Raw genomic sequence first — 17,080 nt, forward strand, 5'->3', positions numbered from 1 at the left:
GGCATTCTCACTCGCTCCCTCAGACCCACGTACAAACACACTCAACCCTCAGGCGTCTTTCAGTGTTCGGACTCGGAGGTCCTTGGCATTGGACTGTAACCTTACACGGTGGCATCCCCATTGATAAACCATTCTAATATTGACTAGTGCATTCATAACTTAAAGGTCGAGCTTTCTAAAAGCTTTCTAAAAGTTTTATAATGACTCTGTTTAATCATTAGCGGTCGGGGAACGAGGGAAATGAAAGAAATATTTCATTTATGAACGCTGTCTCGGTCCCTCGAAAGCGCTTTGGAAAATGGAGTGTCCTACCCGATACTCAGGTTTGTATAAACATGTTGTTATGGCAACTAGGGATGTTCTTGGGGAGTGGACTAGGGGAGACGAATTTCACAATTTACCATGGTACTGAAAATCCCCTACTGGACTGGTGCAGCATAATCAAACAGCATTGTAACTAGTCTAAACTCTACCTTGACATGCCAATTGGAATTGGAAGGAAAGGGGGGGGGGGGGCTGCCAGGACTGTGAACTCCTAAGCTTCATTTTCTCTGATACTCATAACTGTGTTTGACGTCACGGTACTAAGAAACACTATCAGGCTGATAGATTCTGCCTCACACCAGGGATGCAGACAGCCATACACAGAGCAACATCCTATCAGCTATTAACTTGACAGAAACACACACACACACACACACACACACACACATATACACACACACATATATACACACACACACACACACACACACAGACCTCTAGTAAAAAATCAAAGGACCATATTACTTCATACAGACAAACCACACACACGCACGCGCACGCGCACACACACACACACACACACACACACACGCGCACACACAGACCTCTAGTAAAAAATCAAAGGACTATATTACTTCATACAGACAAAACCACGCACGCACTGCTTGTGATTTGTCCACAAAAAACCTTATTAACATAAAAGCAATGAAAATATACTCTTTTATTTATGAATGAAGATTTGCATGTTGATGAGACAGTCAGAATATCCTGACACTGGCTCATTGGACATTGATTTGGAAAGTAGTGAACACATCAACCAGAGGATCAATCAAACAACTGACTGATTGGATGGATTGGATGACGTTTTTGTGCTGATGATTTAGCTATTGATTACCTTGCGGTCACGGAAGCCCGATCGCGGTTTCTTCTTTTTCCCATCACCACCTGCGTCTTCCTCCTCGCCACCGCTGACTTCCACTGAGCTCTCCTCCTCCGACTCCGCCTCTTTCACAAACTCTGCCGCCTCTGCCTCTGGTCGCTCTGCATGCCTGACGGAGGGTCCTGCATCTGCATAGGCTCTGGATTTCAATAAGCAAACAGAGCTGAAATGAAGACCTGAGGGAGGTAGTGGTGAGATTGTGATGCCCCGTGGCTGGGAGGTTAATCAAAACAAGAACCCAGAGAGGTGAAGAGAAACAGAGCCTCATAATTACAAAACTGTACTTCATCCTATTCCACTGATTTCCCCCAACAGCACATCCAACTTTGGGCATACTAATTGTGTGTGTGTGTGTGTGTGTGTGTGTGTGTGTGTGTGTGTGTGTGTGTGTGCGCACACGTGCGTGTGCGTGTGTGTGTGTGTGTGTGTGTGTGTGTGTGTGTGTGTGTGTGTGTGCTGAGGGATATATAAACTCCCATTAGGCAATTTCTGACTGAATTTAAAATTGGAATAATAGTAACAAATAGCAGAGTTCTGTCTGGGGGGGGGGTCACCTAAATAATTCAGTTTAAGGAGACGATGAAAGCAGAGCTAAGGGGGCTGGAACGGCCTACGCCCTCTCAGACGCCCTGATGTCCCATCCATCACCCTGCCACATTCCTCCCCCCGACACAGACAAACACCCGGCCCACAGTTTACACCTTAACTAAACACAACTGCTCTCCTGCGTGTACTCATAACCCCCTTTCAGAAAGAATGACTGGAAGATTGTAATGTGGTGTATACGAATTTCCAAGTTGGTTTGACTAATAAAGATTAGTTTCTGAAAGGGATGGTATCGTAAAGGGAGCCTATTTTCATGTTTACGTGGAATATCATATTACCCCGAGTTGTCTTCATACAGTAGGTAGGAATTTCCCCACCGGTGTGACGGATAAATGTTATTTATGGTGTTATTCACGTGTTCAATAACTGCTGACAAATAGTTTTTTTTCTCCAATTTGTGCATACATTGTATTGGACACGTGTGATGTGTGTAAAACACTTTTTTGAAGGTTGTACTCATCATAATAAGATTGTGAAAGGCTATCGCTTGCTTGTTCGTTTCAGATTAACAATCAAAGCAGAGCTGTTGAGGTACAGTTACAATGGGAGGGGGAGGGAGAGAGGACTCGCTCACACAGTCACGATCAAGCAGGAGAGAGAGAGCAGGAGAGAGAGAACAGGAGAGAGAGAGAACAGGAGAGAGAGAGAGCAGGAGAGAGAGAGAACAGGAAGGGGATACAGCAGAGTGTGTCTGACTCTAGGGTTGTATTATATTTGTTTTGTATGCCGAACGATCGACCAAAAAGTGCCGTCCAAAATAAATCCATTATTATCCATAACTGAAACCCCAAATCCTTACTTCTGTCTTGCATGAAAAATGTGTTGGATTATTAAAGCCGACTCCCACTTATTCATGTCAGATTGTCCTAAATATTGCGCCCGCTTCTTTGCGCATATGAACATATGAATATATTGATTACAGCTGACCCATACTGCATGAGTCGTTGTATTATTCCTTCTCGTGAAATAAACTTCCTACGGTACGTCCCTTCCCTCAAGTACTTTTCACTCACACTAACCACTATGTTATTGGAGACAGCACTGCTAATTTTTAGCTTGTGCTGCGATAGCATCAGTAGAGAATGTCAGTAGCTTCAGGAGAGAATGTCAGTAGCATCAGGAGAGAATGTCAGTAGCATCAGGAGAGAATGTCAGTAGCTTCAGGAGAGAATGTCAGTAGCATCAGGAGAGAATGTCAGTAGCTTCAGGAGAGAATGTCAGTAGCTTCAGGAGAGAATGTCAGTAGCTTCAGGAGAGAATGTCAGTAGCTTCAGGAGAGAATGTCAGTAGCTTCAGGAGAGAATGTCAGTAGCTTCAGGAGAGAATGTCAGTAGCTTCAGGAGAGAATGTCAGTAGCTTCAGGAGAGAATGTCAGTAGCATCAGGAGAGAATGTCAGTAGCATCAGGAGAGAATGTCAGTAGCATCAGGAGAGAATGTCAGTAGCTTCAGGAGAGAATGTCAGTAGCTTCAGGAGAGAATGTCAGTAGCTTCAGGAGAGAATGTCAGTAGCTTCAGGAGAGAATGTCAGTAGCTTCAGGAGAGAATGTCAGTAGCTTTAGTAGAGAATGTCAGTAGCATAAGGAGAGAATGTCAGTAGCTTCAGGAGAGAATGTCAGTAGCATCAGGAGAGAATGTCAGTAGCTTCAGGAGAGAATGTCAGTAGCTTCAGGAGAGAATGTCAGTAGCTTCAGGAGAGAATGTCAGTAGCATCAGGAGAGAATGTCAGTAGCTTCAGGAGAGAATGTCAGTAGCATCAGGAGAGAATGTCAGTAGCATCAGGAGAGAATGTCAGTAGCATCAGGAGAGAATGTCAGTAGCATCAGGAGAGAATGTCAGTAGCATCAGGAGAGAATGTCAGTAGCATCAGGAGAGAATGTCAGTAGCTTCAGGAGAGAATGTCAGTAGCTTCAGGAGAGAATGTCAGTAGCATCAGTAGAGAATGTCAGTAGCTTCAGGAGAGAATGTCAGTAGCTTTAGTAGAGAATGTCAGTAGCATAAGGAGAGAATGTCAGTAGCATCAGGAGAGAATGTCAGTAGCTTTAGTAGAGAATGTCAGTAGCATCAGGAGAGAATGTCAGTAGCATCAGGAGAGAATGTCAGTAGCATCAGGAGAGAATGTCAGTAGCTTCAGGAGAGAATGTCAGTAGCATCAGGAGAGAATGTCAGTAGCATCAGGAGAGAATGTCAGTAGCATCAGGAGAGAATGTCAGTAGCTTCAGGAGAGAATGTCAGTAGCATCAGGAGAGAATGGAGAACGTGAGAATCTTTCACTATTGGCCTATGAGGACAACTCAGGGTAAGATGATATTTCACCTAAACATGAAAATAGGCTGAACCATGATGTTACATATCTTAGCTGAACCATCCCTTTAATGAGATAATATAACATGGGTGACACCAAAATACAGTAGAGGTCAAAAGGTCATGGACAGCCTCAGTCATACCTGGTCCAAAGCAGTCCTGCGCTGGCCGACGCCCCGGTCACGCCCACCAGAGCTGCTAGCATCAGTCTCCGGCGGCTGGGCCCTGGCACCGCCTCACCATAGTATCGCCGTGACAACTTCACCAATCCCACGGAGGTCGCTGACAACGCCCGCAAGCGGAACATGCTGCAGTAGAAAGAGAAACATCAAACAAATTAAACATTTCCAACATGGTCGCAACTCATGATTGTTAACGTAAAGAGTGAAAACGTATAGAATTTTTTGTCACATTTGGACCAAGGCAAACGAAATGAGCATCACCAAAGTAAGAACAATCTATATTTTTGCTGTGTCTGTTGAGCTTTATTTTGAAAGTACTGTAGTGAAAAACGAGGTAGAGTAGCTTGCCCTAAGCGGGTATCAAAATGGTCAATGGTAAATGGACTGCACTTATATAGCGCCTTTTTTGCTGCTCCAAAGCGCTTTACAAATACAACGGCCTCTCATTCACCCATTCACACACACATTCACTCACCAATGGCCATGCAAGGCGCTGGCCCGCTCACTGGGAGCAAGTTTGGGGTTCAGTGTCTTGCCCAAGGACACTTCGACATGAACCGCCGATCTGCCAACCTTGTGATCATTAGGCGGCGACTCTACCTCCTGCGCCACAGCCGCCCCCTGCCAAACTCACAACCTTCCGCTTACAAACCGGCTGCATTAGCTACACAACACCAAGAGAGTTAACTCCCTTGGCAGAGCTGCTAACAGGTCTTACAGGGTTGTTACAGTACGGTCTGATTTTTTGCGTCACATCATCGCTCATCTGCCAGTAACGTGTTGATCTCAGTTTTTCTAATCCCTCCAGTGACAAAAAAGAGAGGATTTTCTCCAGGTGGTTGAACACATTCAAAACTCCCACTAAGGTTACAACAAGTAAAAAAGCTGCTTTGAAAAGAAGCATAGACATGTAATAAGTGAAACTGGTGTCAACTCATCATTAGTTTGCATCATGGGTCAGTTTAATTAGTTACTGGAAGACGTGAACGTAATGGAATATTGACATGAAACATTTCCACTCCAGGGAATAGTCAAGCCCATATCAACAACTGGAAACTTCCTACCTGTGTATTAAAAAATAAATAATGGAAATAGATTGGTGCTTTAGTAGGAGACTGCATTAAAGGTAGCATTCATGGAAATTGATAGCTAGCAATCCTCATCAATGGTCGAAGAGATTTGAAGAGAGAAGCATGTGTTTTTGCAAAGTGCACCTGCTATCTAGCTAGCTAAGGTTAAAAAGCTAGGAAGCATTTTGCTCACATGGAGCTAGAGGTTATGTGATAGCTAGCCTACTTTGGTTTTGGTGGTTAATATATGCAGAAATCTAGCAGTCGTTCCTGCTGCTGTAGCGGTACAACGTGTGTTTGGTAATGTTCATCCTGTATTCATATGTGTTGTTACCTAGGGATAGTGTTCAGCTGAAATCAGAGCAATTGATTTGGCTGGACTGCACCTTTAACATTGTTACAATCTTGATCTAACAGCACATGATAATAATGATAATAGCAGTTGCAATAATAATCTGATAATGTATCAGTTGAAACAATATCCTAACTGATATAATGTCAGTCATCAAAGTTCATCCAAAGACGTATAATCCCATGTGAGAGTTCTAACGTCTAACTGTCTCAAATGGCAGAATAATATTGAGATTCTGTCTATATTGAAGTAGGCTTAGTGGAGACGAGAGTCCCCACTGAAAGTCATGCGGTGTGCCAAGTCTGTGGCACTGCAGCATATCTCCCCACGGCTAATTGTCAGTCTCCGCTCTTGGGTGAGGATTAAAAAAAATCCCTCTAAAAACTAATTAACAACAACCACCTAAAAAAGCAACTCTTAAAACTATAGTCTGCCACTCTTTATAGGCCTAGGTTACCCTCCTTTTCTAAACAATACAAAATGTCCTAGATTCATCATACCGTTTAATTAGGCCTAATAAACAAGAGAATGACCTAGGCCTAAAAGCGTGGTCTGGTCACACAACCAATTTCCAACAGCGCAGCTAATCTCTAAACTTAATTTGAAACATGACTGTCATTCAATTCACCAGTTTCACGGAAAGATGATTAACAATTAAGAGAGGGGCTCCTGTGCCGGCGCCATTGGCTCCCATGTGTATATGGTCAAGGATGGAGGAGTCCGCCTCACTGTGGCCTAGTAGAGGCAACCTGTCAATATCAACGATCCGACCCCCGATCGTCACACTGATTCAGCATAAAAAACGATTGGTCGTCTGTGATTGGTCGTCTGCGACCAATGGGAGTCTCTGGGATACAGAGAAGCTTGAACGCTTTCTCTCTCATACTGCAGAGAGAATGGTGAGGGGTTCAGAACTGAACACAGCGCCCCCAAGGCCCCAGGAGAGAACTACAGTGCAGTAGGATTGTGGATGTAGGTCTGGTAGACCGTAGACACATGTTAGTCCTAGCCTAATTGTATAAAATATCTGCAATTAACTATGCTGATGAGACTAACTTCTTCTTTACTTGTGGTCTTCATTATAAGAAAAACAATTATCTACACTTGTGGCACCAAAAAACTATAACAAATAAATAATAAATAAATATCCTACATGTAGGCCTAGGCCTATGTCATGTCCAGTCACGCACAGACAATTGGTTCCTTGTTTGCCTCAGAGATCTCCACTGTAAACTGAAAAAGGTTATTTAGCTATATTATTTGCTATTTTAGGTCACCACACGTGTCAGTGTACTCTTTAATGATAAAGACAACATATACAGTACAGGTAATTCCATGTCAAATCAATGGACAAAAGAGGACTTTGACACCTACCATCTCATATTGTTCTGAAATGATTTATGTAGTTAGAAACACAAGAAAAGTATTCCTGCATAATTATTTGTATAGAAATATTGTTCTATATATTCTTCCCTGAGAAATAAGTTAATTCATTGAACATTCATCACCCTAACCCAAATGTATAGCCTAATTAGAATTCTGTGGGATTCATTTTGGACCAAAAACCTACCAGACAATTATTAAGTCATGAGGAATCCAAAACAATGGCCAAAGGTCACATGAATACTGCCATCCCCTCCTTTAGAAGTACTACAATATTAAGTAGCTAAACAGGTTTGGCTCATTAATCTGTATGGTCTGAACAATGATAAATCCACTTATCTTTCAGAATATCTAACATATAAAGAATGTTTTCATTTTGCAGAGGCTATCTCTGAGGCAAACTAGGAGCAGATTGATTACCTCTCTAGTGTCTCTCTACACATGACAAAGGCCTACTTGTATTAGCTAGATTTTCCCCAAATCATAAATTCCCTGCCAAGTGTAAGCAGATGTATGTTTCTTGTGTTTTGACCTCAACGAGAGTATCTATTGTATATTTCAATCTGTGTTTCACTATTTTAGCTAAATAATCATGCACCTTTTCTGTCACAAAAGAGTTGGACAGGATCATGTGTGTAGCCTATACTGGTAGCTGTTCTGTTTGGTCGACATCCGGACATACTGCTGTTGGCAGATTAAATATGAGACACCTGCACAAAGCAGACAAACACAACACACTGACAGACACCTTTTCCATCTGAACACCTTATAGAATGTCTTGCCAGCTGACACATAGTGGAGGCGAACACACCTGGTCTTTGGGAACATGTGAACATGAGATTTCCACTATATTTGAGCTCAGTGATTGAGATCTCAGCTCTGCATTGGGGGAAATTAGATTGTTATATAGCTGGGGGGGAAATAAGGGCCCTCCCCCTAGTCCTCATCGACCTGCCAAAACTTTTCTCTCGGCCAGGAGCTCAGGAAATCCCAGCCTCATCATAGCACCAACACAATCAGACAGGCCGAGGGGCTGCACAGGGGCAACAGGGGCAATCAGAGAGGCCACGGGGCAACAACTAACATTGTCAGTGAGTGTTTTGTGCTGTCCTTCAGGCCTCTCTTGATTGGTGTTGGCCTCTCTATTATTTTTAAATGACTAGACTTTTTAAATAGGCACTACATTTTATAAACACTGTTATATCTGTCTGTTTTTATTGTATGTATGTGACCTATGTGTGTTTTTAATGTGGATAACGTATTCATGAACTGCACACAGCCTGTCAAAGGAGAATTTCTGTCACTCTGTGACAGACAATAAAGCAATCTTGAATCTTGTGCTATGATGAGGGGACCCCGTTTTCCAACCAACGCTGTAAGCTCAGCTCTTTCTGCAAGCAACACTCCCAACAAAACCATTCTCTCTCCCACTCCAAATAGAACAAACAAATATCGCAGTATGAATTCAGACAAATCAAATTATTGACATGACAAATGTTTTTGCTAAATATAATCTCTATATATATATGGTGTGAGATAAATGGCCTAACAGTGAAGTCTGTTGCCACTACAGCCCGATGGCAGGCCTTGGCTTGAACATAACAAATCAAATAAATGCTGCTGATCCACGTCTCTACAAAATCTACTTTCAAAACATATAATAGCTGTTCATGTTATGACTTGTATTGACACATAGCTTGGCTGCTGCAGATCTGCGCTGTCAGTGACAGATTGGGTCAGACTCGGGGAGGCAAGCTGCTATCAATGTGCTACAAAATGCTATCGCATTTAGCTGCAAACGGATAGCTTGCTGTCCCGAGGACTGATTAAAGCGAATGAAATGGACAGACGCTTAACTTACCTTTTGTTTGAACGAAAACACGACAGTTCTCGAACCAATTCTGAGTCCAAAAATCAATTATCTTTGACGATTCCAGAGATGTTTTCCCCTTTCTGCACTCTGACGTTGCTTCAGACCAAAACACCAAGTTCCGCGTCTACTATAGGCCCCGCCCCCTGGTCACGCCCCTTCCCCCCCCTCCCACCTCACTGGATTCTCTCTCTCTCTCTCTCTCTCTTTCTCTATGTCTCTCTCTCTCCCTTTCTCTCTGTCTCTCTCTCTCTGTCTCTCTCTCTATCTCTCCTTTTCTCTCTCTTTCTCTCTCCCCCTCTCTCTCTCTCTCTCTCTCTGTCTCTCCCTTTCTCTCTGTCTCTCTCTCTATCTCTCCTTTTCTCTCTCTTTCTCTCTCCCCCTCTCTCTCTCCCTTTCTCTCTCTCTCTCTCTCTCTCTCTCTCTCTCTCTCTCTCTCTCTCCCTTTCTCTCTCTCTCTCTCTCTCTCTCTCTCTCTCTCTCTCTCTCCCTTTCTCTATGTCTCTCTCTCTCTCTCTCCCTTTCTCTATGTCTCTCTCTCTCTCCCCCCTTCTCTCTCTCTACTCTCTCTCTCTCTCTCTCTCTTTCTCTCTCTCTCTCTCTATCTATCTCCCCATCCCACCCTCTCTCTCCCAAAGCTCCACCCATTGCGGTGTGGCATCACTAGTCTTACCGTAAACATTTCATCAGAACTAACCTTATCGAAACCAAAGCAGTAATAAGGACATACTACATTGACATAGCTTCAAATCATGTTTTGAAAAAGTAATGCTGCACTTATGGAACTACACTCACTTTGTTGAGCACAAGGTATCAAGGTATCAAATATAATGTTAGATTTGAGTTTTTGATACAGTAGATCACAGTATTCTAATACAGTATAGTTTAGAAAACTGTGTTGGTCTCTCAGGACTTGTATAAGAGTGGTTTAAATCTTATCTAGCTGGTAGGCATTTCTCTGTTGTCCTGGGAGACTGTTTCTGATAATGTTGACATCACATGTGGGGTCCATCAGGGGTCTATTTTTGGTCCCTTGGTCTTTTCCCTGTACATGATCCCATTAGGTGGAATCATCAGAAAACATGGTGTAAATTATATAGTTATGCTGATGATACTCAGCTGTACATATCAGTATTGCTTGATAATTCACATGCACTCCGCTCGCTGGAGAATTGTCTCTGAGCAAAAAAAAAAACAAAAAAAACTAAATCAGGACAAAACTGAGATTCTTGTCATTGGACCAAAACCACAAAAAGACAAATTGTCGAATACCATGGGAACCTTGCTTTCAAACTGCAAACATGAAGCTAAGAATCTAGGTGTGATTATAGATTCTGACTTAAGCGTTGAGCCTCACATCAAATCTATCACTAGAAATGCTTTATCATCTACGGAATATTGCAAAAGTTAGACATTTTCTCTGGCAAGTTGATGCAGAAGTGTTAATGCAAGCTTTTGTTGTTACCCGTTTGGACTATTGTAACGGTTAGGCTCCTTTCTGGTCTTCTGAAGAAAGCAATTGGCCAACTGCAATTAGTCCAAAATGCAGCAGCGAGAGTTTTAACCAAAACAAGCAGAAGAGCTCATATAACTCCTATTTTAGAGACTCTACACTGGCTTCCTTTTAAGTTCAGAATAGATTTCAAGATCCTTCTGCTTCTTTATAAACCTCTCACTGGCACAGCACCAGAATATCTGAAAGACCTTTTGCTAGCATATCAGCCCCATATGGAGCTCTCAGGTCTTCTGACGCTGGCTTTCACTGTGTACCACCTGTGGTGAGGATGAATTCAGATTTTATGCACCCAAATTGGGGAATGCACTGCCAGTTAGGGATGCAACTTCAGTAAATATAAGTCAAGACAAAAAACCCATCTTTTTAAAATTGCCTTTAAATTACTAAATAATTCAATTAGGATTATATAATGATTAAAGCACTTTGAGCTGCAACGTTTGCAGGAAAAGTGATAAACAAATAAAAGTTATTATTATTATTGTTATTATTATTATTATTATTATCATGTCCACTGTTAACATTTTGTTACATTAAGAGCCTCTCTCTCTCCTTTTTTCTCTCTCTCTCTCTCTCTCTCTCTCTCTCTCTCTCTATCTCCCCCATCCCATCCCTCCCTCCCTCCCTCTCTCTCTCTCTCTAAGCTACGTGCCACTTTCCAACATTCCTGTTGGATAGGAGTCTTGTTGTCATCCTAGAATGAATAAATAAGGGAAATGGAGGAAATGCTGGAGACACCTTCTCTGTGTTTGTGGTGGACATGGGGCAGCAGCACCACAACTCATGTTGGCATAGCCGGTCAACTTGCTGCACAGCACAGCACTGCACAGCACAGCACATGCTCACATCATTTATTGATAATCTTGATGACATAAATCATTAGCAGCCACATTACGTTGACAAGCACATGCATGCAAGCAGACCAGTCCTTGCGCGATGTGCGCGTACACTTGATAAAGCATAGGGAAGGCCATAAATAGCCACACTCATTTTACTCATAGCGTGCTGGATATCTCTCACACTGCTCTCTGCAGCTGATATGAAATTTGTCTGAAAATATAAACCCTCTTAGGAAAATGTCCTTCTAAGTTAGCCATGCATGAAACAGGATCTGAACAGGCCTGGATGAATCTAGTATGCCCCACACATATTATAAAGCATCATTTCTAGCAGCACTTGGAGCCATTGTAAGATGCAAGCAGCTCTAATAGTCGTCGATGGGTTTATACATGAGTGTGTATACAGAACACTATTCATCTCTGGGGACTTTACTTATCTAGGACCGTAATAGTTCTCATAATGCATTTGCAATCAACAGACATCATCTTGTTTTCAGAACAGAGAGAGACCTGAATAAAGGCAATCTATCAATGCCCCCCTGAATCAATAGAGCTATCTACCACAGTAACAAATGCATCCCACACTCTCAAGGGTGAAAATGCATGAACAGTTTGTATATATAAACATTTTCCATTCATCTCTAAACTGCTGAAAAGTGTGTGTGTGTGTGTGTGTGTGTGTGTGTGTGTGTGTGTGTGTGTGTGTGTGTGTGTGTGTTTGTGTGCATAAGTGTGTGTGTGTGTGGGGGGGGGGGGGGTGTGTGTGTGTGGGTGTGTGTGTGTGTGGGTGTGTGTGGGTGTGTGTAAGAAAGAGAGAGAGAGAGAGGAAGATAGTTAAGGATTAACATACTAAAGTTTATTTCTTCAAACATTTTCTGTTTTTAACTCCTTCTCATTGGGCTTTTTACCGCTTACCTTCTTTATCATACATCACAATCTCTCTTAATTTTCATGTTCATTCTCTCTATCTGTCCCTGGTCCTCCTAACCATGGTCAGTCTCATTTATATAATCTCTCTCTCTCTCTCTGTCGGGCTCAGTAATGAGAGAGCCCACTTCACTGTGCTCGCGGCCCCTCAGTGGGAGTCTCATTAATGTGACCAATTTGTCACAAGGACCCTGCACTATGTTATGTCGACTCTCTCCAAAATTAATCTTCATCACAATGACTTCAATACACAGCTGCACACCACAATAACACCCACACTGCGACCCTGATGCCCACGGTTGCCGCGCACATTCCACTAACTCAAAGCTATCTATCTCATTCCATTTTCACAACCTGGATTTCTTGCTCCCCTTGTACCAGTGAGAAAGGGAGGACAGAGATAGCAACTAGCTACTGTACGCGACAAGGCTGCTAGAGGGAATGTTCTGAGATACGATACAGTCATGTGAAAGAGATGAAATCTTTTTCTGTGACAGGGTCTGATGAAAAAGTCCCCACGTAGGACAAGGTAATTTTTCAGTTTTTTCCAGACTATGAAATGGCAGATTGTAAGCTTTCAAATGATGTGTCATACATTGAAATCTGAAACAAGTTGAAGAAGTTATGCATATTTGAATGTTGATACCCCCCAAATCAACAGAGAAATTCACCACTTTCGCAGGCAGGTAAGGGGTGGGAACAATAGCTGGTTAACTCCACCCCCAACCACTCCCCCAGGGCAACCACTCGCCCATTACACTACCTGTCATTATCTACCTGTCATCTTTTCAGTGGGGTTGTCAGCTAACCCTCAGGAAACAAACTTGCAGGGCTGATGTGGACCATGCAACATGACAATGACCCAAAACATTCCAGTACATCCACCAAGAAATGGCTCAAAAGAAAGAAATGGAGAGTTCTGGAATGGCCAAAGGCAAAGCCCGGATCTTAGACCTATTAAGATTTTGTGTGGTGAAATGGGCTGTGCATGCAGCCCTCAAACATCACACAGCTGAAAGAATTCTGCATGAAGGAAAAACCGTCTCCCAGTCGATGTCAGAGACATGGTTATAGGAAACGTCTAATTGAGGTTATTTCAGCCAAAGGGGGCAATACCAGCTATTAGGACATAAGGGGCCGGTTTCACAGACAAGGCTTAAGACTAATCCTAGACTAAAAAGCATTGTCAATGGAGATTTTACATTCAAAGTGTGTGATTTAGTCCAGGACTTGTCTTGAGCCTTGTCTGTGAAACCGGCCCAAGGTGTCCGAACTTTTTCCTCAGTTCATTTTTTGTTCAATAAATGATAACAACATTACATTTTCATTGTTTTTGCTTCAATTACATCACCTTTATCTATTGATATTGTTTGAAAGAAGATCAAATATTGATATGTCCATATTTCTTAGAAAATAACGACATATTTCATGTGCCACAGCGCCATAGGGAACCATGCAGAGTGGACAGAGGTATATGTGCAGTAATGGTATCCTACTTAAATTAGACTATTTCAGACTGTAGGATCAGTTAACAGTTTTTGCACAGCCTCATAGCTCACAACATGTCCTCCTTAGGTTTCCTCTGCTGTGGCTCCAGGGAATGTCATTAGCTGGCTCAAGTGTTGCTAAACATTGATACACCTGCTGCTGAACAAGTCAAAGACCCAGGAAATCATCGTAGACTTCAGGAGGAAAAAGTCCGAGATCCAGCCCCTGCTCATCGACGGAGAGAGCGTGGAGAGAGTCTCAACCCTCCGATTCCTGGGGATGCACATGCGGGATGACCTGACCTGGAAGGACAACACAAAAGCCACCATCAAGAGGGCACAACAGCGGCTATACACCCTGAGAGTCCTCAGGAAGGAACACATCAAGCAGGAGATACTGGTGACCTTCTACCGCGGCGCAGTGGAGAGCATCCTCACCTACGGCATCTGCAACTGGTTCTCCAGCTGCACAACAGCGGAGAGAAATGCGCTACAGAGAGTCGTGAGAACAGCACAGAAGATCACCGGCGCCCCCCTCCCCTCTCTGGAAGAGCTGTACAACACACGCTGTCTCAGGAAGGCCTCCAAGATCTCCAGGGACCCGACCCACCCTGGGTACGAACACTTTACCAGGCTGCCCTCGAAAAGGCGGTTCAGGACCCTGGCCGCAAGGACAAACAGACTGAAGAACAGCTTCTACCACAGGGCCGTCCAGGCCCTGAACACAGCAAAGACCTAAGTTCTGGGCCCTGGACAGTCTGGACGGATTGATGGCAGCTGCTGGACTGAAAAAATCAGGTGTAGTGCTGAGGCACAAACATGTACATTTCAAGCCTGCAAACTGCGACACTTTAAATAAATGTGAAATAATACTATTGTGAAATATGACAACCCTAGTCGTCTATCTGTACAGTATAGTACAGTGGATAGTGTACATAGCCTTTATTTATGTAAACCAGCTCCTTCCCTTCATGTGATTTTTTTTTTTAAGTTTTTTTTTTCCCCCTTTCCTAACACCAGGGGTGCCACCCCTCCTAAATGTCGTTGTTTGGTACCTGTCCTGTACTGTAGCAATGACAATAAAGTCCATTCATTCATTCATTCATTCATTCATTCATTAATTCATTCATTCATTCATTCATTCATTGATAGAGAGCCTCTGTTTACACTTCTTACATCAGTTTGATAATGTCACATATTCCTGGCGGTGGTGGGTTGCCCAGCATGGCACATAGCTCAGTATCACCCAGCCATTGTGGAGGTTTAAAGGTGGAACAAGAGATAAGACAGGCCTTAAAACTGCTTTATCAGCGTAGCTGTCCATAGTAACCACTGTGATGTTGTATATCACTATACTATCAGCACTGTGTTTGGTTGGAGTGGACTGTGAGTGCGGTAATTGGATATACAAGTGTGCAACTTGTATATCCACAAGTGGGGCGCAAATGTGCGTGAACGAGACACGTTAAATCTAAACTGCTCAATGAAATAGAAATAACACTGAAAGAGGATCAGTGTGCTTTCGTCTGTATATCTGATAACAACATTGCTTAGTTAGACACCTGTATAGGACCAATGAGGGAGGTAGTGTTTTTAGAGACAAAAGCAGTTTCATATTACAGCTCATGTCACTGCAACCTGCACAACAATTTTGCACAACCTGATATTACTTGAACCTGAACTTCCCGTAATGTCGTTTTACATTAAGAATGTTGATATGCTGATTTGCAGTCTGCTGCTATCACCAATTCTATTATTGATGCCATTGTATATGCAGCTGTTGTTGATTGTTGACTGTTCTTTATATCCTGCTTATTCTATTAGTGATTTTGTTGTTTATATCCTGCTTATTCTATTGTAGATTGTGTATTTCTGCTGCAATGCCAATATCTAATGAACCTGAACCCAATAAGTTGTACTCTTTGTATTCGTACATTGATGCAATAAAAGCAATTCTGATTCTGATTCTGATCATACTGTGTGTGTGTGTGTGTGTGTGTGTGTGTGTGTGTGTGTGTGTGTGTGAGTGTGTGTGTGCGTGTGTGCGTGCGTGTGTGTGTGTGTGTGTGTGTGGGTGTATATGTGTGTGGGTGTTGGTGTTTATAGGCAGACGGTCGGGAGATGGCCTTTCTTTTGCCTTATAACAGTAGCTCTCTGACCAGGTGTTACCAGATGAGGATTGCATTACAGTAAGATGAAATGAATAGATCTTACACCCCAATCTCTTACTCCCCAAGCTATGCTAAAACATTTTTTTTTGTGGGCTAAGTGGCCTAAGTAGGGTGTGACCCATTCAAGCTATGTGCCACTCCATGGGAGTGGTTCATTTATCAGTTGCTGACAGGCATTTCAATGGCTCTCCCCCACCTTTGTGTGGACTTAACTGCATAATCCAAAACTGACCTTGGGACGTGGGCGTCAAGAGCACTGTGCCAAAGAGTGTTTAAGAGGAGGGACTTCTCCCTCTCCTATCCTCATCTGCTGTCCCTTGCTCTATCCAACTGTCACCTGTTTCATTACAGGAAACCTTACTTTGCGTACTGAGAAGTGTCTATTATATTCACACAAAGGACAAGAATACCTCCGACTAGCACACATGTGATAACATATTCATTTCACAGTATTTTATGATAGAAATATGCAGATTCTATTCAATTTACCTAGGATAATAGGAGCATTGCTCAGAGCTAACACAGACCATTGTCAGGGTTAGCATGGGAATAATTCAAAAGCAATGTATGAGCATGCAATCGTTGGTGACAAAAGGTCACGTGCTGATGCTGTATGTATTTGTAATGCATCATTAGGCAATTTCTGAAAATCAAACATTATAAGAACATGATAAGAACAAGTAGTGCACCGGAATAGTCCAAACAGTGAAACCATGGCAGCAACAGAAGAGCATTGTAAAACAGAGGCCATTTCACCCCCTTCAGTGGTTGCTGGCAATAATGTCAGGGGTCAATGACCCAACAGGTTTTAATCAAAACAGGATGTCTTTTTCGCATCATGCATGGGGTCACTGGACTTGAATTAATGTTCCCTCCCTTCACACAAAAAACACAAGGAAACTATTTGAAACAAAAAAGCTCAGCAAATGCATCACCTCTTTTCTCTGAACTTGAGGATTTGCTGCAGAACTCACAGCAGATATGATACACCCTAATTATTACTCAACTATTATTGTTTGTGTTGTTGTGATATAAAGACAATAAAAAGGTGCATGCTGTTAGGGGGCATGGTGCAGTGACAAATGTATACATGTATACAGTAAGTGTATAATACTGTCGCTATGCCTAAGAAATGAAGACAGCACAGGACTCTCCCAGAGTCCCAGCACCCGGG

General features: G+C 42.7%; 1 protein-coding gene across 1 annotated transcript in view; it reads right to left on the bottom strand.

Moving 5' to 3' along the window:
- The window catches only part of micu1 (mitochondrial calcium uptake 1), a 40,362-nt gene extending 31,282 nt beyond the window's left edge, over positions 1-9,080 (bottom strand). Inside the window, exons 1-3 of the mRNA XM_080550578.1 lie at positions 8,961-9,080; positions 4,256-4,420; positions 1,160-1,343 (exon numbers count right to left, since the gene is read on the bottom strand). Coding sequence (XP_080406704.1) covers positions 1,160-1,343; positions 4,256-4,419 — 348 coding nt within the window. The 5' untranslated portion in view covers position 4,420; positions 8,961-9,080. The remainder of the gene's footprint in view (positions 1-1,159; positions 1,344-4,255; positions 4,421-8,960) is intronic.
- Between the last annotated feature and the right edge of the window lie 8,000 nt (positions 9,081-17,080).

This window comes from Nansenia antarctica, assembly GCF_963989245.1.
Source record: "Nansenia antarctica genome assembly, chromosome: 1".
Lineage (NCBI taxonomy): Eukaryota > Metazoa > Chordata > Actinopteri > Argentiniformes > Microstomatidae > Nansenia > Nansenia antarctica.